The 26,307-nt window shown below is 43.0% G+C and overlaps 1 protein-coding gene across 7 annotated transcripts in view; it reads left to right on the forward strand.

Moving 5' to 3' along the window:
* Positions 1-147: 147 nt before the first annotated feature.
* kidins220a (kinase D-interacting substrate 220a) overlaps positions 148-26,307 on the forward strand; it is a 29,497-nt gene continuing 3,337 nt past the window's right edge. The window contains exons 1-30 of one of the 7 annotated variants that reach the window (XM_061300788.1): positions 148-300; positions 2,760-2,977; positions 3,110-3,208; positions 3,431-3,529; positions 4,203-4,301; positions 4,452-4,550; positions 4,680-4,778; positions 4,858-5,055; positions 5,139-5,237; positions 5,568-5,666; positions 5,742-5,840; positions 5,913-6,090; positions 6,168-6,332; positions 6,415-6,594; positions 6,803-6,968; positions 7,052-7,203; positions 7,529-7,629; positions 7,698-7,883; positions 8,015-8,155; positions 8,605-8,842; positions 8,901-8,992; positions 10,576-10,720; positions 10,790-10,952; positions 20,727-20,905; positions 22,102-22,316; positions 22,595-22,711; positions 23,031-23,090; positions 24,405-24,437; positions 25,766-25,882; positions 25,990-26,088. In XM_061300788.1, the coding sequence (XP_061156772.1) occupies positions 2,846-2,977; positions 3,110-3,208; positions 3,431-3,529; positions 4,203-4,301; positions 4,452-4,550; positions 4,680-4,778; positions 4,858-5,055; positions 5,139-5,237; positions 5,568-5,666; positions 5,742-5,840; positions 5,913-6,090; positions 6,168-6,332; positions 6,415-6,594; positions 6,803-6,968; positions 7,052-7,203; positions 7,529-7,629; positions 7,698-7,883; positions 8,015-8,155; positions 8,605-8,842; positions 8,901-8,992; positions 10,576-10,720; positions 10,790-10,952; positions 20,727-20,905; positions 22,102-22,316; positions 22,595-22,711; positions 23,031-23,090; positions 24,405-24,437; positions 25,766-25,882; positions 25,990-26,088 (3,849 nt within the window). In that variant the 5' untranslated portion in view covers positions 148-300; positions 2,760-2,845. Of the gene's footprint in view, positions 301-339; positions 486-2,759; positions 2,978-3,109; positions 3,209-3,430; positions 3,530-4,202; positions 4,302-4,451; positions 4,551-4,679; positions 4,779-4,857; positions 5,056-5,138; positions 5,238-5,567; positions 5,667-5,741; positions 5,841-5,912; positions 6,091-6,167; positions 6,333-6,414; positions 6,595-6,802; positions 6,969-7,051; positions 7,204-7,528; positions 7,630-7,697; positions 7,884-8,014; positions 8,156-8,604; positions 8,843-8,900; positions 8,993-10,575; positions 10,721-10,789; positions 10,953-20,726; positions 20,906-22,101; positions 22,317-22,594; positions 22,712-23,030; positions 23,091-24,404; positions 24,438-25,765; positions 25,883-25,989; positions 26,089-26,307 lie in introns of those variants that run through there. The other 6 variants (XM_061300790.1, XM_061300789.1, XM_061300791.1 and 3 more) reach the window with 6 other exon arrangements.

Genomic DNA, 26,307 nt, shown 5'->3' on the forward strand with positions numbered 1-26,307 from the left:
TTACGCAATGTGACGTTTCCTTCAATATACATTAAGGCTTTAAATTATTTTTATTCTTAGTTTTAAATTACAATGTGCATACTTGGATTATTTCTAATGCATTAAAATAATATATTTGTTTTGTATATTTTCTTTTTCTTCGGATCTGGACCGTGTTACCCCCCACGTCGACGTCATTTGGGGATAAAAAAAAAATAAGGGAAAAAAATGACAAGCCTTGCAAATGTTAACGCGACATGATCAGGACATTGTCTACTTGTAATTGAAAAGTTCCAACGCTTTCGCAGAGTTTCGCTTGAGGTAGGAGCATTTTGATTCTTCTGTGTGTTCTTTCCCTTCACTTCGTTAGAATGACAAGTACTAGTTGATGTGCTAACCACCCGTAGCTAAGGCTAACAAGTTGTTAGCTTGTTAGCTACTGGAAGTTCAGATCGCTCCTGTCACTGTTGTCATCGACTCTTGTGGATTGAACATAACAGATCGAAGTAAGTCTTTCAGAGCACGATAGTATTACAAATATATATTTGCTTTTCTTGTAAATGTATCGCGTTGTGCACATGTGACAGCTAAAAGTATTATCCAGATGTTGTGCTTTCGTTTTGTTAACCCCCACTGCTTGATATGCCAAACAAACATCAAGTCCAAAAGTGCAGATCATTTTGAGTTAATTTTTAAGCATTTAATTTGTATTTTGGAAAAGTTTCCCTGGTTGTTTTAAGAGCAGGAAGTAGCAGGTTTTTGTTTGTTTTTAATAAACAAAACAATCCATCCAGTATTTTGCGTTTTAAAAATAAATTAATCTACGTGCCTTCTGAGTGTCAAATGTTTTTTGGCATGTCTTGTAACGGGATCCTGAGCAGTTTTAACATCTACACGACATGTAACGAAGAGCTGACTGGTAAATTTAGAGTCTTGCCCTCAAACTGCTTACCTTAGCATGTTCCTCATATTACACTGGGGATTATTCCATGAGATTGGTGTACAAACTGGGACATATTGCAACCTTAAACAGATCCTGCAAATTGATAAGTGACATTAATGGTGCATTTACATTGTATATGTGTGGGCTGTAGAAAAAAACAAACAGAATTAACTCACAGACTAGCGATTGTTTTATTGGAGAGTAAAACTTCATTTGAACAACATTTAGTCCATGTATTGCATGTAATGATATACTGTGAAATAATTAATGACAGATTTTGACTTACCCTTAATTATTCATAAATAATAATGAGATCATCTCTGTCATTAGTTATACTTTAAAGCTGAAAGAGGAATACTCAGTTAATCTTACACAAAATAGAAATGAACTCTTTCATCCGAAGGGAAATGGTGTGGAGCATGCTCTGAATTGAAATCTAGTGCTGCCATTGTGTGGGGAAGCCATAAGTGTCAGCCAGCCCCCCTCATCTAATATTCCTCCTTGACGGGGAAAAAAAAAGAGGTGGGAGGGATGCCGAGCCTGATCCAGGCAGTGTTTGTAGATTCTGTGTGTGTAGCGAGAGAGCAAGACTTACACTGTTGTTGGACAATAAACCTTGCAAGGTAAGAGTTTTATCATTTTTTGTATAATCTACCATATTTGTACGTAAACTAGATTTCAGCACTTGTTGGTTGCTTTGTGTTTTTTGTCCGAATGAGGTGACACAGATGTGATGTAGTCATCTCCTTGTTGCGCTGGGAAACCAAAGAGCAGAGAGGGCGTGTCAACTGTTGCCTTTTTGGTTAACAAAGGATTTTTTTTTCCTGCTCTCAGGATTTCTGTTATGAGAGTATAAGGTAGAAATAGGAAAAACAAAAATGTCAATCTTTGGCTACCTTGGCTCTTTTGTGCTGTCTGGCCAACAATTATGTCAGGCGGTATTGACCCGAGCACGAACTATCTTCATGCTTCCTGGATTGTGTTGAAGAGCTGCTTTTAGGGGAACCCTCTTTTGTGGCCGCTTACAATCATTTTGGTTGCCTGGTCGTGCCTTGATGCAGCCATCTCGCACCCGATCATCAATTTTCTTTAGTGCATTCAGACTATTACTAGCTGGATATCATCCCGGCCGGCAGGGTACACCATAGACAGCTGATGATGAATTATTAATGTTCATCGATCGTTTGAATCACTCTTACAATGAAGCGGCCATGTTTGATGGCTTTTCCTTTTGTTCGGTGAAATAAAAGCAGTCACGAGAGTTAATTATTGCTTCTTGTGGTCGGGTATTTACACTAGTGAAATGAGTGCCTGATGCTGAAAAACAAGGTCAGAGCTCTGACTAACCCCCCCCCCCCCCCAAAAATTTCTGAACTTAAATTATGTATGCACTTTGTCTGCTCCAGTTCTTCATCATCCATCATTCCTAAAGGTTTTCATGAAGCTAATTTGTCACTCTTGAGCTTACTTTTGATGGTTTTGATTTGATTAAAAATAATTGATGGCTTTTACAACTACTTTAATGTTTTTTACCGTATTTCTTCAACTCCAAATGAACACCTTTTTTTATTCGTTCAGAAGAATTATAAGGTAGTGCCACACATAAATTACTTTTATTAAAAGATTTGAATGTGTTGAGGGCGGATACATTTTTCATGTTTGGTTCCATTTTCTGCATGAGCAGCCAGAATTGAGTTAGATCTTCTAATCCCGATCCTATTTGCATCAATGCTATGGTGGCACTAATGACCAGCAAATATGACTAAAATCTACTTTGTAATTTGCCTTCCATGACGAAAATTCATTTTGGCTCATCTTTCCTATGTGTTATTTCCAGACTAGTTTGTCTACGTGGGACCGACCCATAAACTAATTGGCCTTCCTCGCCCGTCACAGCGCCGTCCAGGTGTTGAGCACTGAGCCATGGACACCACCACTTCCCTGAAGATGACCTCCGTGGCTGTCCAGAGTCTGTTCAACTACGTGGAGGAGGAGAACCTGGCTGCCATCAAAGCACACTTGGATAAGTTCAGAGACGTCGACAGCAGGAGTGATGTAAGTTGCAACCGCTATTATCTTTCCCTATAGAAGTTTCTGTATGGACATTGCTACTTTGCCTACCCAACGCTAGTTTGTTGGTTCAAATTTAACAAACATGCTCTTGATCTCCTTGTTTTCTCCCTTCAGAATGGACAGACTCCCCTTATGGTGGCAGCTGAGCAAGGCAATCTGGAGATCGTACAGGAGCTCATAAAGAGAGGAGCTAACATTAACTTCGATGATGTTGTAAGCTTGCCACGTACCAAACTTGAAATGAATTTAAAGCGATCCCGAGAAGGTGTAAAAAGTAGTTCAGATTTAATAATAATATTTAATCAGACTCCATTTGTTCATTAATGTCAGATCCTGTAACCTGCTGTTGCATTTGTAGATTGTGCACAGCCAGACACAGCTTTGACATGGCGCTGGGTGGCGGTTCCCATGGTAACAGTTTGCATCTTTGCACAGGACTGCTGGACGGCTCTGATGTCAGCATCCAAGGAAGGCCACATCCAGGTGGTGGGAGAATTGCTGGACAACGATGCTAATATGGAACACAGAGACATGGTGAGAATGTCGACAAAGATGTCAGTAAAAGGGAAATCATTGGGAAATAATTGATGGTGAGGGGAAATTGAAACTATGAGACTGCCAAAGAAATAGTAAATAGGCATTTAGTCAAGTGAAGAAATTCAATATACATATCATATTACAACTTTCAGGTTTTCATTTAATAGCTATTATTGGATTTTCTTTGGAGTGCTGGTTAAATCTGAAGATGCATTTAGCTATGAAATGACATTACTCCTACCAGCACTATTGTGAGTGATGGCTCTTATCCTTTACTAATCTCATTTATAGACCCCTAATGTTATTTATATGAGGCAATGATAGGATTTGCTTCTGTAATAGAGACCTACCTACTGACCTACAGTCGCCTCTGTGTCCAGTTGCACTAACGGCAATCCCCGTTAAACTCTTAAAGGAAGTGACACAATCTGAGTCATGCACACTGTGCATCACGGTGGGATTATTTATAACAACCAAAGATCATGTTGGGTGCTACTGTTCCCTTGGTACAATGTGTGTCACTCACTCTATAAATAGCACATTGTCTCGAGTCCCCAGAAAGCACTACAAAGGTCATCTTTATTGTCTTGTGCAGGGATTAATTTGAAGCCATTTTTGTAGTCCGTATGTATTATTCCCTTAATTGTATCTATTTGTGTCTTTTAATTAGGGAGGTTGGACTGCTCTGATGTGGGCCGCCTATAAAGGTCGTACAGATGTGGCAGAACTGCTCCTCAGCAAGGGAGCTAACCCGAACATCACGGGTCAGGTACTAAAACTGGATACGCTCTTCTACGTTCATACGTCAGGTTTTGACTATGCATTTAAGATTCAGTGGTGGTTTACATTTTTATTGATTATTTTTTTTGCACCATATAGAATTATTTCTTAACATGATTCCTGTGTTCTTTCCTAACAGTATAGCGTCTACCCCATAATTTGGGCGGCGGGTCGAGGCCACGCTGAGATCGTCCATCTCCTGCTGCAGCACGGAGCCAAAGTCAACTGCTCGGACAAGGTAACGACCCACTACTAAGTGACAATGTGTCATTATCATACAAATATGTCTGTCCTTTCCTTTTTCGAAATAATTAAATTGCACTTGTCTAACATTTCAGTAACTCTTAAATGGTTTCTCTCTTTACAGTACGGCACCACTCCACTGATCTGGGCTGCCAGGAGAGGTCATTACGACAGTGTGATGCACCTTCTGGCCAACGGAGCCGACGTAGACCAGGAAGGAGCTGTAAACAGATTATTATTATTATTATCATAAGAGTCAGTTTATTAAACACACAGCCAACTTGTATTTGTTTCTTTTGCAGAACTCCATGACTGCGTTGATCGTGGCAGTGAAAGGCGGCTACACCGACGTGGTCAAGGAGCTGCTGAAGAGGAACCCCAATGTCAACATGACCGACAAGGACGGCAACACAGCCCTAGCCATCGCTGCTAAGGAGGGACACACAGAAATTGTGCAGGACCTGCTGGATGCCGGCACCTATGTTAACATACCAGATAGGGTGAGACCCACTGGACATTTGTTTTTCAGACATCCACATGGAAAAACAAATGCAGTCGGCCTCACACTGTTTCTTCTTTCCAGAGCGGGGAGACCATGCTGATTGGAGCAGTCAGAGGAGGTCATGTGGAAATAGTGCGAGCTCTACTGAACAAATACGCAGATATTGATGTCAGGGGCCAGGTAGGAGCTCCTCGGTGAAATCTTTGTTGATTTTTAGAAACAAGCGGGAGGCCTATTTGTGTTCGGTGTAATTCAACACTCTTTATTTTACTTGAAGTGAATTTAAATCCACGACTCAGAGTTTAAGAAAATATTTTGACTGCAAAAACAAACACCAATAGAGTGCATGACACATTTTGGAGATTACTGCACTACCATTATGTCAAAATGATATTTTGCAATGGTCGTCACATTTTTTGCCATCACAAAATTATATTATAAAATTGTGTCTTTTATTTTTTTATTTCATACTAATTGCTCTAAATTGAATCCCAATGCCTTTTTCATCAGGACGGAAAGACTGCTCTCTACTGGGCTGTGGAAAAAGGTAATGCCACCATGGTGAGGGACATCCTGCAGTGTAACCCTGACACGGAGAGCTGCACCAAGGTAGAACATTGTGCAGCTATCAAGCATGTAATGTCCTTTCCACCAAAAAGCATATTGTCCACCCTGTCGTTTTAGGAAGGAGAAACCCCACTCATCAAAGCCACAAAAATGAGGAACATCGAGATCGTTGAGCTGTTACTGGATAAAGGAGCAAAAGTGTCAGCTGTAGACAAGGTCAGGATTTTTTTTAACTCTTAATGATGTTTTATCATCTTTATTTAATGTGTCCTCATTTTGACTAAACAGAAAGGCGACACACCCCTCCACATCGCCATCAGAGGGAGGAGCCGAAAGCTGGCCGAGTTGCTGCTAAGGAACCCTAAAGATGGCCGCCTACTTTACCGTCCGAATAAGGCTGGAGAGACGCCATACAACATTGATTGCACCCACCAGAAAAGCATCCTCACGCAAATATTTGGCGCCAGTAGGACCATTTCCTCTGTTGTTCAGTTTTTATTGGAAAACCCATTAATGCTTTGTTTTATTGCGGGTCTCTTTCAGAACACCTCTCCCCAACTGAAACCGACGGGGACATGTTGGGTTACGACCTGTACAGCAGCGCTCTTGCGGACATTCTCAGCGAGCCCACCATGCAACCGCCCATCTGCGTTGGGCTGTACGCACAATGGGGCAGTGGCAAATCGTTTCTTCTGAAGAAACTCGAGGGTAGGCACAGCATCCGAAATCTCCTATTCGGCGATGAGTTGAATTAACAGGACTCCTCTATTCTCTCTATTTGTCTCTCAAGATGAAATGAAGACATTTGCCGGGCAGCAGATTGAGCCGTTGTTCCAGTTCTCCTGGCTGGTGGTTTTCCTCACCCTCCTGCTGTGTGGCTCAGTGGCTGTGATATTGGGCTTTACTGTTGATCACAAGCTGGCCATTGCCGTTTCCCTCAGTTTCCTCGCTTTGATTTACATCTTTTTTGGTAAAATCATAGACTTGGGGCATCCCTACTTTTGTGTCAGTCGCCATTGTATTTTGTGAAAATGTGCTTTCAAATGTGTTGCCCACAAGAGGGCGCCATTACATAAACAATAAAAAGATTTTGGAGGAGAAATCAAGCAAGAAGAAAACAATCAGCTTGCCATGTTGAATGTATGTATGTTAAAACAATTCAATTTTCTTTACTCCAGTTTTGGTGTACTTTGGAAGCCGACGTGAGAGAGAGAGCTGGAACTGGGCGTGGGTCATCAGCACTCGCCTGGCCCGCCAAATTGGCTACCTGGAGCTTCTTCTCAAACTGATGTTTGTCAATGCCCCCGAGCTGCCTGAACAAACCACCCGTGCACTGCCTGTCAGGTGACCTTGACACACAAAAGGACTCCAAATTACCTTTACCTGAGTTTTTGCATTACATAAATTTTCTCTCTCGTTGGTGACAGATTCCTGTTCACGGATTACAATCGCCTGTCCAGTGTGGGAGGGGAGACCTCTATGGCCGAGATGATCGCCACGCTCTCAGACGCGTGTGAAAGGGAGTTTGGTTTCATGGCCACTCGGCTGTTTCGAGTTTTCAAGAATGATGAGATCCAAGGTGACTTTACTGTCTTCTTATGACACCAGCTCCCAGCAAGTCACAGTACATTTATATTACGTTTTTTATTTTTTTATATCACATTGACTATTTTCTGATTTTATTTTTATTGGTCAATATCATATAAATGAATGTTTCATCATACATTAGCGGAAATATGACACATCCTGTTACCATGCTTTATTAAACAGCAATAAGTAAATTAGGGCTCGACACAACTGCTGTTTACTTCCGTTTGTGCATTATTAAGTGGTTAAGGAAGCTGTTAATTACAATTAGCACATTGCAAGCTTGATTAAATCATTCTTGTTCTTTCACCGCCCAGGTAAAAAGTGGAAAAAGACATGCTGCGTGCCATCCTTTGTCCTCTTTTCCTTGACACTTTGCTGCCTCATTGCCGGTTTAGCCTTGCTCGCAATATTTAAGGTAAGCTCGGTAAGAACAGTATGACTTGCTTTTGTAGGCCTCTGACTGATGTGTGCTTTGTTTTTCAGGTGGACCCTGAGAACCTGACAGTCAATGCAGTGCTTATCGCAATGGCCAGCATTGTTGGCCTGGCCTTGCTGCTCAATTGTAAGACCTGGTGGCAGGTGGGCGACTCAGTCCTCAACTCCCAGAGAAAACGCCTGCACAGCGCTGCCAACAATCTGCACCAACTCAAGAGTGAAGGTTTTATGAAGGTAGCGTGAACAGATCCCAACTGAGACAGCTGGAATTCTTTGAGATCGTAAATTCAGATGATTGAATTTGCAAGTCAAATCAAATCAGCCGCTCGTAAATGTTTTGAAAGCTTTCATCCTCGTCACGCCAGGTTCTGAAACACGAGGTGGAGCTGATGTCGAAAATGGCCAAGTCCATTGACGGATTTACTCAGAACCAAACGCGAATGGCCGTCATCATCGATGGGCTGGACGCCTGTGAACAGGACAAAGTGCTGCAAATGCTGGACACGGTGTGTGGTTGTCACTTTTGCGGTTCAACAATATTTGTTCCCATGAACCTAATTTTCCGTGTCTTTGAGCAGACACACAAACACTCAGCTGGTGTACAACCACCCTGTTGTTCCCAGCTGCCGCAACTTCCCTTTGAATTTAGCTTCCTGCTCCCAGCTGCTCTAATAGAATTATTCCACCTTTAGCCAAATGTTATTATTTTATGGGGTGATCCCAAAGTAGATTGAAACCTCCTGTGTGTTAATCCAATCTTCTCAATTCTCTCTGAAGTTCACATGACAGCTGCTACTAAAACGCTAGTTCGACCTCCTGTGTGGAGTTTACGCGGCTCAATGGTCAAAGGTTAACAAATTGTGTTAAAGTTGAATAAGAATTGAGATTATAGTCTGGAAAGTAGTCCCAGTCAGCTTCACATGGTCATTTTTATTTCTCTTGCTTCTCCTGCTAGGTGCGAGTTCTCTTCTCCAAAGGGCCCTTCATTTCGATCTTCGCCAGCGACCCGCATATCATCATCAAAGCCATCAATCAAAACCTCAACAGCGTGCTGAGAGACTCCAACATCAACGGACATGACTACATGAGGAACATTGTCCACCTGCCAGTGTTCCTCAACAGCAGAGGTCTCAGCACTGCCAGGAAGCTCTGCATGGCGGCGCCCTCCAATGGCGACAGCTTCGCTACAGAAGGTATAGCAAAATCCACCGGAGGACTTTAAGGCGCAAAGTAATATTTTACCTCCTCCAGGATGGACGGAAGACGTTGACAAGAAGATGTCTCAGAGTAGCCTGGCTCCGGACCAGGCGAAGTTTGGCAGCAAGAACGCTCTTAACCGCAGGGTAAATCTTGTTTTAATGATGTCGAGTAAAATCCTTGAAGTGGAACGTCTTCGATTTCAGCATTTTGATTGACCTTGAATTTGCACAAATTTAAAATTCATTCTTGCCATTATATACAAATCGAAGGCAGTAATAAATAAATAATTTATCCCGCAAATATTCACATTCTGCCCGTACTGGAAAATGTTTCCTCCAGACTCCGTGCCCTAAAAACCCTCGCTGCTTTCTCATTTCCGTCCCCCTCCTGAAGAGGATGCTTAGTGCAGGCGTGGCTTTGGCAAGCAGCGTGGAGGCCAGTGGACAGGAGGAGACCCGCTGATATGTAAAGCGAGAGGAAAGAGAAAGTGGGGTGTGCAGCCAAGACTCCCGGTGTAATTGATGTAATGGCTCTTTATCCTTCCCGCCGCGTCGCCACCGTCTAATGACAAGGCCGAGCAGCGGTGGGTCCCCGCGACAAAACACTGGCACCGGCTCTGCTGGCAGGAGGCTAAGCGACTCTGCTGCTGTCACTGATGCTTTCCTGCCCCTTGCGAGACCTTATCACCAACCGTACACTTCCTCCCCGCCTCCCTCACTTGTTTGCTAAACATTTTTTTTCTACCTCTGGCGCCCTCAAATTCACGAGCCCTTTAATTCTGGAGTCATTCCGCTTTTCAGTTTCTTGGCAGGAGGGCGAAATGACAGAATGACTCATTTTCCATGACTTTTTATTTTGATGTAAGTTGAACGCAAGTAAATATTTCCACTTTGTGACAGTTTGGAGCTAACTACATGAGCAGCTATTTGTTAAATGCTAAAAGCGGATGTACAAGTTGAAAACTTGAAAAGTCTATCTTTAACTTGGACCGTTTGGGCACAGACTGAGTGGTGGCCATATGTTTCATCTCTGAGAAAGAGGTCACAAAAGTGGTATTACGACTTCAAAGTCGACCAAAAGCTTCATCTTGGCTCATGACCATGACAGCTGTCTGATACCATCACAGATGTTCCCCGGTAGATCTGTGTCAATAGCTTGTCTGTGTGTCATGTTCTGCTTGGGACAGTGGCTCTTTGATTTGTTTTTCTCTTTGCAGTCACAGAGAGTTTTTCTCTTTAACAGATTATATGACAGGAAAAGCTGCTGGATAAGAATGTGGCTTAAAAGATAGCTTGCAGAGGAATTCCCGTTCATTGTTTCTTTAGTTGTTTTTTTTTGTTTTCAAAATAATCTCAACAGACTGCCTTGAATAAAGAGAATACTTTTTTTCCAGATGATATAATAAGAGACATGTATGTTTATTTCCGGCTTTAGTGTTTTTTAAATGACTTGGCCTGAGCCCACATGGTGACCCTGAAGGCTGTCTTTGGGATCTCGTGATGCAGTTTGTGTCGATTTGTCCTCAGTCTGTCAATTTACGACTTCCAGGAAATAATTTTAGCTCCATTTAATCCGATGTACATGATTAGTTCTATTCATGGTTTTTACTGATTAAAATCACCATTAATTCTCCATCCTTTCCTATTAAGACTTTTGTTACCAAAGCATGGAAAATATTAAGTTGTTTGTAATTAAGTAATTGTTGGAACGATGCCTTTCTTTCAAGGACACGTATCGGCGACGCCAGATGCAGAGGACCATCACTAGGCAGATGTCCTTTGACTTGACAAAGCTGCTGGTGACCGAAGACTGGTTCAGTGACATCAGCCCCCAGACCATGAGGAGGCTGCTCAATATTGTTTCTATCACTGGTAAACCTACACATGGAAAATTTTATGGATTTTACAGTATGATCACCAGCGATGTCTGCCTGTTGACAGGTCGTTTGTTGCGAGCTAATCAGATCATCTTCAATTGGGATCGTCTGGCGTCGTGGATCAATTTGACTGAGGAGTGGCCTTACAGGACATCATGGATCATCCTGTTTTTAGAAGAAAGTGATGGCGTGTCTGATCAGGTCGCTCTCAAGACGATCTATGAGCGGTAAGAACACAAAAGGTCAAAACACCCCCCTCAAAAACAAGATCTTATAAATATTTGTCATCCACAGTAAATCATTTATAAAAAATACTTTTCCAGTGAGGAGAGCACAGAGATTTGCGTCATTTTAAAAGGTCACAATTGCTTTAAAGTGCACATCGAACTGGCATAATATCATAATTTGACGCTTGGTAATCGAGACTGTTCCTGAAGAAACATCACAGTACCGCTACTGTAGTTCTTAATGCTCCATCTTAGCAACTAACTTGCTTGGTAATCACTGTGACAATTATCCCAATCCTCACTCCTCAGGGTATTATATGAACTAAAGGTATTTATTTATTTTCTTGACAATCATAAACCTGACCAGGAGGTGGCAGTAGATGATTTTCATTTCCAACAGCCTTCAAATGGTAATTAGTGCCTCAGCGCTGGCGCTTTCATTTTGTATTTCTTTTCCCCCCATTATGCATGCATCAAATTATGACTCTATTAAAGTAAGCAAGCTAGATTAATGACTTGAGATGGTTTCCTTTGAAGCGCTCAAAGTAGTTTCCGATGTCTTTGTCGGCGGCGTTGTGTGCTCGCCGCAGCGATGACATGCCATCTTTGTGCATGTGCGGCCGCAGATGCTCTTAGGCAAAGGGCCGTCGTGGGCTGAGTCGCTGGGGTTCGGGCGCTGTTGTGTATCAGTCGCTGGCCTTTAAAGGTTGCACTCTGTCACAATACACTAGCGCATACAACTCCCGCGGCAGGGAAGTGTCACACACACTTATCGTCAGCCGGTCAGCCAGCTCGATTCAACAGACAGCATTTTTGCTTTTTCACAGTCATAACGAGTGGATTAGGATTGATGAAATCTGATCATTTTGGAATACGACGGGATATGTCTTGTCACTGCAGTGTTATAGAAAGTAACCACGACATGCCTGCGAGGAAAAAGAACGTCCAACAAAAAGCTGCCATTTAGCTAAGCGTGGGTGTGAGCGCACATTTGCTCATTAGGCTTAATGTAACCATCTTCCTGTTCCTGACCAGAAGCGCTGTCTGTCTTCATCTTCCTCCTCACTGGGTGTCTTTCCAAATGGCCGCTCGGTCTTGCTGTGGCCGTCGGACAAATGACGTTAATGATGATGACATCTTAAACAGGCCTTGCCTTGGGGCCTTTATCTTGTGCACAAATCTTCCATTGATAAGACTCAGGTCTTTGCTTTGTGCGAGAAATCTCCAAAACCCCTGCGATATTTTGAAACAATTCACCAGCAGAGACGAAAAAGTAATAATGACCGGCCTCATTAAGAGTTGGATTATTTATTTGCGAGCTGGCAGAAAGCAGAAGTAATTAGAGTCATACATACGGAAAATTTTAACTGTACATTATCATCCATGTGCAGTATAATGAACTGTATGTACTAAATTATATTTTTGCATTTTCAGCTGTAAGCTTTTAAAGTGGCTTGTTGTGAACACAATAAGTCTTAATAGCAACATTGCATTCTAAAAAATTCTTTTTTGCGTATGCACATTTGACTTTTTACCAGAGCGAATTCTTACCCAGCATTACCGCACATCCCCTGAGCGTTAATAAGTGAATATATTAATGGTGAAGTGAATGTGGGGGTGAGTCAGCCCTTATAGGTCAGCTGTCGTCCTGCATCTCAGTCACAAAGCGAGCCGGCTCTTCCTCTCTTCTCTTCGTTATAAGCTTCTGAGCATAACATCGGCGTTTCGTAAACCGTAGAATGGAGGAATTATGGTTAATAATTCTCAAGTTATTTTAGAATGCTGCTTTAGAGATAGGTGGGGGGGGGGAGAGCTGCGGGGTTTAATCCTTGTCAGGTGAGCTACGTGAGCCCATGCATGACTAAGTTGTAGGCAAATATTTTAAACACACATTGACTCTTTGTCGTTTCCCATCATTCCCATCAGGCTGAATGGATAAATATCAAGAAACGAACCTGGTGAACTTTTTAGAAAAAGAAACAAAATGTGAGGGAAGGAATTACAGTACAGCCTCCAAAGTAGTAGACCACAAAACCATGTACAGAAGCTGTGAAATGTCTTTTAAGGACACGAGGAGAAATGTTAAGCGCTAATACCGTAGCGGGCGCCGGGCGTCAACCAGTAGAGCCTCTAATCTGATGGAGAATGCGCAATCGGTTTATAACCTCAGCGATTTACCATTAATGGTCGAGTGAGGAGGGGGGGGGGGGGGCATTAACCAAACTGATGCAAGGTAACATCAGCCGCAAATTATATATCAGCAAATATGTCTTTGAGGTTTTCATTTAAAGCAACCGTGATTAAAAAAGTTTGCGTGACAAGTTCTGTGAGGGGAAATAAACAAATTAAAGTCTGAGCTGTGTTCCAACGTTGCGGTCCGCCCGGCACACCGCCGTTGATGATTCAACATGAAATGAAGCAAATCGTGTTTTTGGACCGGCTTATTAGCATTCCTGTTTGTACTGCTGTTTTGTCTGTTCACACACTAATTGAATTTGAGTTCGCAGGCTCGTGACTATAATATTCAGTGCTCTTGCATGTCTTCATCCTTTGCGTGCTCTCCGGGGGTCCGTTTTTCTCCAGGTTTAGCTGCCATTAGAGCCTTAATGACAACAAGCTAACTAGCGTCTCTCCTACTTCATGGTGATTGCCCAAATGTGGCCTACCACTTCAAAATACCATTAATACGCCTTTCCTGTTGATTTCCTTGATGTAGTTTCGAGTCATTACATTACATTTAGCCATTTAGTCCTTATGTAAATTAACTTCTGGATTTTCCTCAAGACTCACGAGTCACGACGATTATGCTTTAATTGATTGCATTGCTTCTGTGAAACAGAGCAATGCTGTTCCCTAATTATCTTTCCATTGTTTCGGAGATACCGAAATAAAACCAGCATTTGGAATTATTTACTGCTATTTTCACTCCCCCCTAATGAATATTGATATACCTTTTTTCATACTAATAATATGTTGAAGTTACTGACATCACCTTTCTTACCAAAGCCCGCTTTTTAAAAAACATTTTTGTCTTAATTGGAGTACCGTATTTTCCGGACTATAAGGTGCACCTAAAAACCTAAAATTTTCTCAAAAATGATTTGATTTGGATTAAAAATCTGACATGATGCATTAATGGTGCGCCTTATAGTCCGGTGCGCCTTTATATAAGGACAGCGTTTCGTTGAAGGTGCACTTTATAGTCCAGTGCGCCTTATATTCCGGAAAATACGGTAAATGTAATTTCCAGACTACAAAAGACACCTGATTATAAGTCATGACAGCTAAATTCAGTCCGAAAAACACATTTAGAAAATGAATGAATAGAACACGACACAAGTGATTAGTTATTTAGCTGCACCATTAAAAACTGACAAACATGTCATTTTAAAATCAGGCCCATTAGATAGTAGCGTGGTCATGGAGCACACCGTCTGTCTCTTTTCCATCCCACATGAGATGATGGCCTGCCAACAACTGTCAATCAAACCCGACACTGGTCATGCCCTTGGAGCTGACTAAGCCAAAAACGTCCTAGTCGACTGTCCTTAAGGATCCTTCTTCTTTACTACACTAAGCACATGATTTTTTCTTATACGATATTGAGCAAGTGATATTTCCTTTTCTTGTTGTTGCGAAATTGGCTAGACAAGATGACTCCAAAAGCCAAGAAGCAATTGAGACTCTTTTGCAAACACAGGGGACAAAACTGTGACAGACCGCCACGCAAATTAAACGGAAAGGCATGGTCACCCCCTGTACCTCCCCGCACACGCTCAGACTTGATTACAATCTGTACACTCAAATGTTTAATTGTCACTTTTGAAAAACTTTTCCGTGTTTCAATGAGGGCCGGTTCTGTTCAGTCCCCACAGCGGGTTTATTCTTGGACGCTCAAATCCTGTTTTCAGCTGTAAAAAGTGCCATTGGTCCACTGAGCAGGTTCCTGCTCAGCTCTGACATCTGGTGCCCTGTGTGTGCCAGGATGCCCCCGCTGCACATAGAAGTAGGTTTCTGGCGCCGCACCTGAATCTTCCGATCATTACGCTAACCCACATACGCGCGACTTAATGGATGCCGAGCACTTGACCACATGTTCGCACCAGAGTTGTTGTAAAACTGCAAACACGCGAACGATCTTTGCCAATACAGTTGAACATATGTCCTCATCAAGTCACACCTAAAACCCGGCGCTTGCCGTTGCCGCCGCACAGACGCACTCGCTCTCTCACCACTACGAGAGCATATGTCACCCTCAATTCCTCCGAGAATCCGTGTAATTAATCAGACCCTGAGACGCCGGCTGCGTTCAACAAACAAGCACATTCACACGGCGCAGGAAGCGGAACTCTGCAAACAAAACTGCTGTCAGGTAAGGTTAAGGATAAGAGCTGAGAGCTCGGATTAAACAGGCGTTGCAGGCTAAATTATTAAAGATGGCGCTGGTAGTCGTCGCTATCTGCCGTTAAGGCCCTGATTTACTCAAATCCAAAACACATTATGACAACAAGTCACAAGGTAAAGATTGAAGTTAATTCCGAGCAAAGGTTGAGAAAGCATTCAAGCTGAGAAAAAGAACAGATAAGGGTCGCACCATTTTCCCTCCACTGCTAAATATCTCAAATCGTATTAAAGGATTTCACATAAAGGGAATCACCCAGCCACAAGAGCGCTGGAGCGGCACTTTTATCCCAGCACATAATTGCAACCAAATTACAATAATTAAAGTAACCCTAAATGCTGAGTGTCATCTTAATGTTTCAGCACTTCAGATGGGAACGTCGCTAATTAAGACTGAATTGGCTGTCGACATATTTGTTCTCAATGTGATTACAAAAAAAACCCCGAAAGTTCTCAAGTGCTCCTCTCTAGTAGAAAAAGTGAGACAATTGATATCAAATCAGATTTCATAGAGGATGTGCAATTTAGAATCTGGTCAAGATTTTCTTAAAAAATTCTTAAAAACAAAATTGTCCAAAACTTCGGAGTCTGAACCATCAAATTGCTAATGTATAATTTATTGCTAAACAGGACATCTACTGTACGAGAAGTGCAGGTATCGTGCAAATTTTTCTTTGTGTGTACTGTATGTGCAAATGGAAAGAACGTCAGGCAGCATTCTTTGCTCCCAAATCCTTAAAGCCCCTTTCGGGTTGTAAGCTGAGGTTGATGGATTAGTTTAATTGGTCTGAAACAGGAGAAATGCTTTGTTCCATTTCAGTTCAAAGTCAAGAAAAAAAAAAGAATCATTCCAAATAAACACTCTGAATATTTTGATAGCCCTCTCCTGTGCTTTCACTCCTAAAAGAGTCATATTAACGTTTAAATGTTGCACTGAGATGCAGTCGGCAGTATTAGCAATGATCTCTCCTTCTCTTCTTTGTGCTAGAACCGCTGGAAGGTGGTAGGGATGAATATAAATAGCATCACGGGGTTGCGAGAGGGTCAGCGCTGACCTTTAAGTAGATTGCAAGATTTGTCACTCTACCGCAAGCTCACGTGATCTACACTGTTAATTAATTATTATTATTTTTGAATGACTTGGAAACACTATCGAACAATTCCAATTTTTATTTTTGTCCCGATATATCTGACCTGGCCTATTTGCCTTTCGTGCCCTCGTCATTTTATATCTGCTTTAAAAGCAGCTTTTGAACCTTGGCGTCATCCCACTAGTGAGGATTTATCAATCAGATTTGTCTGCTTTAGTGATGGATGGACGCCATTTAATAGTCATGATAGATTCGATAGGTTTGTTAGAAGTGAAACGTTTTTCCACGCATTTGTTTAGCGACATTATTGTCCGTTCTTGGCTACCTGTGTTCAATACTTATTTGTTTATCGACATTGTCCGATACTTATCTGTACTACAAGGCTCCCTCATTGACCTGAGGATTATCATTTTAGCTTGAGCTTAACTTTTTTTTTTTTTGCAATAATGCTTCACTTTTGGGATTTTTAGTGCATAAACAGACTTTGTAACTGCATTTCTTAGCTATCAACTGGTCTGTTCTATCTATCAAACAACCACATGCAGCCTTGTGAACTCTACAGTGAAATTAGTGCCCTCCAAATTGTGCATAAATCACGAAGTTGAGGTTTTGTGTTTTTGCTGTTTCTCAAGAAATTAAACTCTTGTAACTATGTGCGGAGGTTTTTTTTTTTGGGGAGGGTGGTCTGGAAAAAGCGTCTCTGTTTCAGGGCTACACATGAGTTTAATCACTGATTGGGAGAACCACGGAGTCTTCCTCACCGAGAGGCCGCCGGCTTTATCAGCCTGTTGTGTTTCCCATTAGTGTTTGTGGCTTATGTGGGGATGCACAGGTCCAGCTCAGTGGAAGAGCGCTTCATTCAGTCTGACGAAACCGAACGTATATTCAAACCAGACATGGCCACAAGTCAGGCAAAGCAACGTGTCCGCATTACTTGAAGCATTTGATTCAAATCAAGAAAATTTGCCGGATTTATGGGAGACAAATAACACGGCACCGTCTAAAGTGAAAACATATTTATCGTCTGACGTTGTGGTAGCTGGAGATATGGAACATTATTCTTTGCCAGCCAGCTTGCCCGTAGGTCTGTTGTTTCCCTAGAGATGGCCTCGCTTGCTTTATCCAGACAAGGTGCCAGGGGCTTCAACAATGCCCGGCAGAGGAATGCCACGACCCCGTGCCTGGTTAACTTCTTCACCCACGCGCTGTTGCATTGGTCGTTGAGCTTCTGACATGGGCGCTCTTGAGCTGCTCAAGCATTTGTCTGTTCTGTAGGCATCCCTCTCAGTCTTTGGACCCCTTTATGGAAATGTTTGGCTGCGGGACCACCTCTTTGTGTGCGCATGTTGTCTGTTAGCACAGAGGGCAGCTGTAAAGCAAAGTCAAGTGGCACATTCATGCTTCCAGCTTCCAAAGAGCATGGAAGGGATGAATTCTGCTCATTCCCGGCAGCGTGTGGGAGGCTGAGAGCAGAAGAAAGGCTGTACTCCACTCCAGCTTTTGGACTTATTAGCATTTGGATAAGCTCTGAAAGCTCCCAGTGGCCGAGCCACACAGAGAGCGGTCGGACCTGAGAGCCTGTACTGCCTCGGTCATAAGCCGGGTCCCCGTCAATGAGCCCTATTGTGTTGCCATGACTTCTGGGATGCTTCATGGCTTCCATCTCACTTGTCGGCTTAAAAGTATCAAACCCCCCGTTTCGTCGGCGCTCCAACTTGTCGTTTGGCAAATCGATCGTTGATAAGAACGCCTTTGTTGCTTCATCCGTTGGCTGCGAGGATGACTCACTGAAGTGAGTCGTGTTCATTGCTTGATGCCAAGGTTAACGACTCAGCGTTCGTTATCAGCAGAGGACGCCATTTGATGTGGTTAAACCCCATTGTCGTTTTTACTGGGTATTGCTCACCCTTTCACACCATTCCAGCACTTCCCCTGCTTTTGGCTCTGTATCCTTTCTCTTAATCAAACGCCTACTGATTTGCTCGCTCTCTTCTGTCGCCATCAGTGTTCAGCTGGGACTGTCAGAACCGAACTTCCGACTTTTTTCTCCCCTTTCCATCTAACGTGCCTTTTCTTGGGCATTCCTCGCCCTCTTCTTATCTTTGGAACAAATGTCATCTGGCATTTCTCCGTTTCCAAGGAGAAGACCATCTTTCACTGTAAAAATATGAACCGTGGTAGCTAATATCCCACTAATAAACAGCTTGATTGTCTGTGGCCGCACTATGAAGAGAGAGAGTGAGTCCCTGGCTCCTGTTGGTCTGCCTCTGCGTACCGCTAATAAACATCACTAAGCCCGCTGGAAATGTGGGAAAACAGACTTCTCTCAGTCTGTACACGGGTTAGCACAGTTCATGGGAAGAAAAAGCAAATACACAATGTACATGAGCTCATGCCTTCGATTATCATTTCCAGTCCTTGCAGTCCAGTTGTCTGTTTTTCATAGCAAATCACAAATCGTACCGTTTTTCTCCAGGTGAGCAAGGTTCCGTCTATTCGCCAACATGCTGCTTAGTTGACCTTTTGGGTCCGGCACGTTTAAATGGGAGATACACTGAAGAGGCTTTGTCCTCTAGAGCCCAGCTGTATGTCCTCAAGTGTTCACAGCACTTATATCTGCGTTTTATGGCTAATTAACAAGGCATGTCTTTAAGTGGGCCAACAAAGTTTTGATTGTTTGCCATGACAACACATTGCTTCACTGTCTGTTTCACTCTTAAGAATGTTCCTAACTTGGACATTCTCCTCCACTTGCACATCTTGCCAGACTTGCACATTTGGTTGGAGACGTCCTGCATCCACAAGGTCACAGGTTTGTGCCCTGCAACAGCAGATGAGTCCATCACCAGCCATCTGTGCTGTCAAAATGTCCTTGAACAGAAAGGTGGACCCCTACCTGCCCGTTTGGCCATAAACTGGCTGGATTTTAAAACCAATGAAAAGTCAAAAGCGGCTATGAATGAACTTTTGTGCCGTCCACCCATCACTCAACTACGAAACGTTTTACCGTTTTGGAATTCCTCCAGGCTGATGGAGCTATTTCCACCAGTGCGTTAACTGGATTATCATAGCTGCGAGTTTGATTATTCGCTAACAATGTGTTGTGTTGAGCCCTCGCCAGATGCTGACCTCCCCCTGACTTTGCGAGAGTGCTGCCTCGATGGTAGCCATCGTTGAATAAAGTCACGCATAGGCCGGCCTGTGTTCATTGGCGGATGAGACTCTGGGCAAAAAAAAAAAAAGTTCCAAACAGAAGAAAAAAAACCTGATAAACTGCTGGCTGTTCCACGTGAGCTTGTTTTTTGGAGGTCCAAAGCATTACTATAGATTACCATCCGTGGCCACCCTGTAGCTCCGCCCCTGAACATACCAGTATGTGCAAGGATGGAATTGTATGCGCTGAGTCCACATGTGAGATGGAAACAACGATTAAGAAAATGCCTGTTCCCTTCTTCAGTCTCCACGTGGATCTGATAAGAGCGTCACATTGTGTTGATGAACGGCTCTTGTCACAAGTCATTCTGAGATTCATATTTCCAGGTCTGGATGACCCAATTAACGAGTACTGATTTATTGGTCAGTGTTGCGCTACAAAATTATTCAAATGTAAAATTCCCTTCATATTTTCAGATGTTGTTTTCGCTTGTCAACGTTCCTTTCAAAACATGTCACATGAATTCCTTTCATATGACCTTCTCAACAGAAATCTTGGCCCGTCTTATAAACAAGAACTGAACTGCGACACAGTAATGTAACCACCCTAGAACATACTGTTTACGACGAGTTTGAGATAACAAACATCATGTTAACTGTAGCGCTACACCATGACACGCTTCCGTCTGCTGCTTGCTAAATTGCCCCGATTGTCATCTTCTCAGGTTTCCTCCTCTGCTCACAGAAGATAACGTGGCTGACTCTATCTGTCCTTGAACATCCACCTCCTTATTCTATCTTGTCTTTTCTAAATCTGGTTATCTCGCCCCTCTGATGAGGGCTCTGATGATGACCGTTACATACCATATCTCTTCCATCTTGCTATTTCCTCTTACTTTCCCACCAGACAACGTTCTGCCTCTTACACTGTATATTCAGCATTGAGACATTCTGCATCTTAATTCTTTACACTGTTCAACTTTACAAAGTTTCCAGCATGGTGGCCGTTGTATTTTTTTTGTTTCAGCACGAGTTAAACAATGCCCATATTGAATCATTTGAAAACCTGTACAGTCCTTAAATGTATCGTGTCGTTTTTAAATCTCTGCACTTTTTTTTTCCTCTGAAGGCTGTCCAAGAATATTCCCACCACCAAGGATGTAGAACCGCTGCTGGAGATCGACGGCGACATCCGCAGCTTTGAGGTGTTCCTCTCCTCCCGAACTCCAGTCCTCACCGCTAGAGATGTGGAAATGTTCCTTCCCTGCACCGTAAACTTAGACCCCAAACTTCGAGAGATCATAGCAGGTATGAACACTGCCACTCTTATTCCTAATTTAAAATGTGTAAAAAAAAATTGTATTATTCAAAATAATTAGTAATCTACTAAATTACTATTAGCAACTTGCGTATAATTTTTTCATCAATTTCGTCAACATTGCAACAACAACAACCCTTAACACGCAGTGCTCACAAATACTTGTTTACACCAAATTCGAGCATTCACGCGGCACAAACACAATTAAAACTATTAAGATAGGAGCCAGAGTGGCGCCGCACTTTTCGTGCCATGCGTCAGTGTACGTTCAGCCCATTTGAAAGTGTCAATGACGCCTAGTGTGAAGTTGCTGCATCATCGTGTGAGGAGACCACAGGAAAACACACACAGTCTGTCCTAATGAGGCAATGCTGAGTCATGCATTGGACCAAATTAAAGGAACTCCTAAAAATAGCCAGTCCTAGCAGGTTTTCACCTCTATACGTTTCCCTATGCAGAGGAAGGTCATCTCATCTAGTTCCCTCCTCTCAATGTGTGTGCAGCCGTTATTTGGGGCCCGGTGGTCAACCAGTGGGCAGCACTGTCACTGATACCCGCCCATGGGCCTGACTCACATCATAAGGCCCCCATTGTGTTGGCAGACTGCTTTGGGTCTCACTCAGTGTGTCATTCAGCCACCACTTGTATAACCAGGAGACATTCTGGTGCCTTCTGTTTCTGGCTTCAACTTTCTTGCCAGCGACACAGAGCCACTCTGTTTCTGTCGCTGGCCTTGTTTAACTTCACTTTAGGGAGGTTCCCCCCGCCATTTCTCATACTCGGCGCCTACTCGGATTGATTGCGGAATACAATCGCGGCACAGTTCAGTTGTGCCGACGAGTTCCCATGGTCTTGTGTTGTGTATTTGCTTGCCTAGATCATCACGTGGCGTGCATATCGAAAAAACTGAATGTCAACAAGGCTGCTTCCTTTAGAGCAAAATTGTAAATATCAAAGTCTGAATGGAATTCTCTGTTGAAGGTTGTTCTCTTTTTATTTCAAACATTCCCCCCCTAAATTGGTTTCCTCTATTCATTTACTCGGAACAGCTGACGAAATAAAGCAAAATTATTGATGTGTGGGTAGCATCTGAAGACCCTTTATAGTTATCGCCAGAGATATGATCATGGACGTCACACACAAACAATTCCCTCTCTCTTCCCCCGTGATTCTCTTCTTTCTGTAGATGTGCGTGCAGCCAGGGAGCAGATGCACGTGGGAGGGGTTACGTATCCCACAATGCCTTTGCAGGAGGCGGTGGTGCCCCGTCCACAGCCGGGATACGGCCAGCACACGGCAGCCTGTTCCCCGGCTGGCTCCTTTGCCGGTTCCTTGCCGCCTCAGCCTCACAGTGCCTACTTCAGTGGGATGACTGGTCCTCAGCATCCTTTCTATAACCGGGTAAGACAAGTTGGCTGCCAATCGGGTCTGTCAATAATCTAATGTTGAGGTGATGGACAGTCCCCCACAACCACTCCCAACACGTGCCTAGATTTTGCTTCATACCTCATTTTCCATCCATCACGACAGTCCTTTTTTTTTTTTTTGGCACCCAACATGAGAATTATCAGGATTGTTTCAGTAAAATATTTTGCATATAAGTTGCCCATTCCTGCTCCTTATTTATTTTGATCCCACCTATGATTTTCATCTGACCTCCTCTCCTCCTGCCTCCTTAGCCTTATTTTCCCCAACATGTGTATCACCTGCCAAGGCATTACCCCCATCATGCCCCCTCATCCTTGCACCCTTCCATTAAGCATCCTGCTCACCCCAAGGACATCACCGGTGGACTTGTAAGTACGGACTCAAAAATCAGATGTATTATTTTCTTGATGTCAATCATGTCCGTCTGTTTGTGAGAAGATGAATCAATTGCTGTCACACACATCCCAAAAATCACATTTGTGAATATTTCCTGTAGCTCTTTTTGTGTGTGTCTTTCACCTGCTCACTCCTCCATCCTATCCCCTTAATTCTCCTTCTCGGTGTATTCCCCTCTCGATAAAACTTGCAAGTCCTCGACGGTCACATCGAGACAAAACGGCCATCAAGTCCTTTAGACTCAACCTCTGCACAATCCTTTTTTTTTTTTCTATTCTGTGTCCACGTCAGGACGTTATAGCAGAAGATGCGAGAGAAGGCCTCCACACCTGTCCCTCTGACCCCGCCATGGTAACCAAATAAACCAGCAAGCAAAGCCGCTCTGACGGTTTTTGCAAACCCGTAGCTTGTTATTACTACTAATTTGCTGGCTGATGAACTTGCAAAACCTCAAGCATGCTGAACATTGCATGCCTTGTTAGTCTCTGAAACATGCTCTTTGGGCGCATATAAGTTATTGGACTCCTCGTCGCCGTACACCGATCGTCTGTGACTTGAGACCTTTAACACAGAGGAAGCATTCTGCTCGACGTGTCATAAGGAGGACGCATGAGACACTCCAACGTCCATTCAAAGAGAGCAGCTTCTGTTGGAACAAACGAGCGATAACACTTCTCGCCCGCTCGGCAAAGCCACTTATCAGGCTGCCGCCAGCAAGCGTTTAAAGGAGCGACACTATATGAAAGATTTGAATATAGAGCACTGAGAATGTTCCTTCTATGTCTATCTTTCCCATTCCACCTCCATCTGCCTCTTGCTCTTTTGTCCCGTCTCCACCGCTTGTGTTAAATGCCCTCGGTTTCATCCTTCGCTCCGGCTTTTCCGATGCGCATCAGGCCCATCTTATCCCTTCCCGCAAATCTGTGAATGTGTGCGTGCACACGGCCTCATTTATGTGGAATTCTTTGGCTGTGTAAGCGGGCCCAACCCAGTATAATTGCCAAGATTATAGAAGTGTGAATGTGGATTTCTCTGTCTACGGGGATTATCATCAGAGCAACTGGCAACACACACACACACACACACAGTGACAATGAACCTAGCGCTGTTCGAGCTTATCTCCTTACCAAGACGCTTCCGCTCCTGCAGAGCTCTGTTTCCTCTTCCCCATCCTTCTTGCCCTGCCCTGAGCTCAGCCCGGCTGTAATTATAGTCTTATCACACACACACCCTGGTTCACACAAACACACACTTGGACATACTCGCTGATATTTGCAGGTTTTCTTTTTGTGTGTGTGTGCTCCGAATTGAAGGCCGTGCCTAAATTGAAACCTCTGCTTCTCTTCAACTTGGTTTCTAATCTGTCTTGGGTGTAAGATGTTCTGGCTGGAAAGATTATGACCCCAGAAGCTATGAAAACAAAATCGCCTTGTGTAATAACTCTACCAGCATTAGCCTCGCCTCTTCCGATCTGGCTTGGATGGAAATGAGCTGCCGCCTTGCCTGGTTCCCTCCTGCTCCTTCCTTCATGTTGTGCTTTAGTGCCTTTTTCATTTCTACCTCTACCTTCTCTTACCTCTTTCCACAGGTGCCACCTTGGCGTTATGTCTTTGTATTTATTTGTCTGACCATATGTCCGTCTGCTATTTTTGTCTCCTTATCAAGCTTTTAAGGTCACTGCCTTACAAATCAAAGCAGGTACATTGTTGGTTTCATTTTTTTTTTCCCACTCTGCAGTGGGGTTGCAACGGTAAGACAGTTGTGCAGTATGAAAACTGGATGCAATACAGTTCTTAAGTATCTTGAGGTGCTTATTATCACCGATTCTCATCATATTATTTTAATAATATAAATAAAGTTAGTTGTGCAATGCAATTATTTTGATATTTATAAAGTTCATTCGTGTAATTTAATTTTAATTTAATTGCAGCATTTATTTTGATTTATTTATTTAAATTGTAATCTTATTTTGATTGTTAATATATAGTTACCTTTGTGTCTCACTATCCAATAATTATTTGGTATATTGATTTATTTCCGACTTTCTTCAACATTTAATGGATAACACTTTTGAAATTTATTTTTCTTCATTTCTGTATATTTCTGTTTCCATCAATTTACATTTATTACCCCAACATTTTTAGAATGACTTTGAACTCCACAATTGAAGTGTAGTGAAACTATATATTTTTTTTATACACACACACACACCAGTGTCTTCACAAAGTTGCATCATGCACATGAAGCGTGAGATCCGTCAGTGTTCATACAGATTGTGAAACCAGTGTACCGCTGCAACCCTAATCTGCATCCAAGCAGACATTCAACTAACACTTAAACCGTCTTATCAATATCATGCATGGTGTACAATCAGATAATAATAATAAAAAAAAAACCACGTACTGTCCCCTAGTTGCACTAACAGTTTCACACAAGTAGCAGTAGTCCTCCTCCCCTCCGCCGTACGATATTTGTTGTTTCATCCCCGTCTAACACCACTCACAATGTGATTAAGTGCCACACTCCTCTGTCCAGGAATCAGAAACAAAACCTGGGTGGGCACGAGAGCGGTAAACACAGGTTGCAGAAAGTTAAAGCGAGTAGTGAGTCCATACTGGGACATGAGTGGAAAGAAAACAACGAAGAGTTGTGGTTTTCAAGTAGACAGTGAGATGATTTTCTTGACGCATCAAGAACGATGCCAAAGCTTGGACGAATAGCTCAACGACCACCACTCAGACTCTCAGTCTCCATCCCTTAAGTATGCCGCGTGCAATTTATGAGCTTGTACAGCATATACATACTAAAAAAGAACAAAGTGGTCTTGCTGCTTGGATAGGTTGGCAGCTTTGTTTGCTCTTCCCCTTAATTTGTGTGACTGACAGAGGGAGTTAGTGTGCGCAATTTTGACCACAGGCCGGCGTGTTTCTATCCTCCACAGAGATCCCCCCTCATGCACTAACAGAGTGCACTAACATGTAGGACGCCATGAATGTGTTCTTATTTATGAGTGCGTGTTTTGGTAGGCCTCCCCAGCCGTCCTCCTCAGCTCCATGAGTACCGATGCAGTGTGTGAGTTCCTCAAACAGATCGATGGAATCGACGGCAGCATGCTGCGTCAGTACACCGCCACCATCAAGAAGGTGCGCTAGTCAATAACGTTTTCAAGTCGACATGTGGGAGTTTTTATTTCCTGCATTTCTCATTTTTTAATCTGTTTAAATGAATGCATTTTCTTCCGACGTTGCAGGCCAATATAAATGGACGTGTGCTGGCCCAGTGCAACCTGGATGAGCTGAAGAAAGAGATGGATATGAACTTTGGTGACTGGCAGCTCTTCAGGGGAATGGTGAGGCCCTAGTTGTCACTTTGTCATTAGAGCCAATACAAGAATTGGGGAAAAAAAATAAAAAATAAATGTGAGTAGTTCCAAAAATGATGCAGTGCTGACCTTTGACCCATCCCGTTTATTTGTTGTTTTTGTTTTTATTGTCAAAAGATTTGCACTAATGCAAGTGAGATTTAAAAAGAGTAGCAAGATTGGATGGAACTTCCTGGCAAGTGAATT

The sequence above is a fragment of the Syngnathus typhle genome, linkage group LG16, assembly GCF_033458585.1.
Source record: "Syngnathus typhle isolate RoL2023-S1 ecotype Sweden linkage group LG16, RoL_Styp_1.0, whole genome shotgun sequence".
Taxonomy (NCBI): Eukaryota; Metazoa; Chordata; class Actinopteri; order Syngnathiformes; family Syngnathidae; genus Syngnathus; species Syngnathus typhle.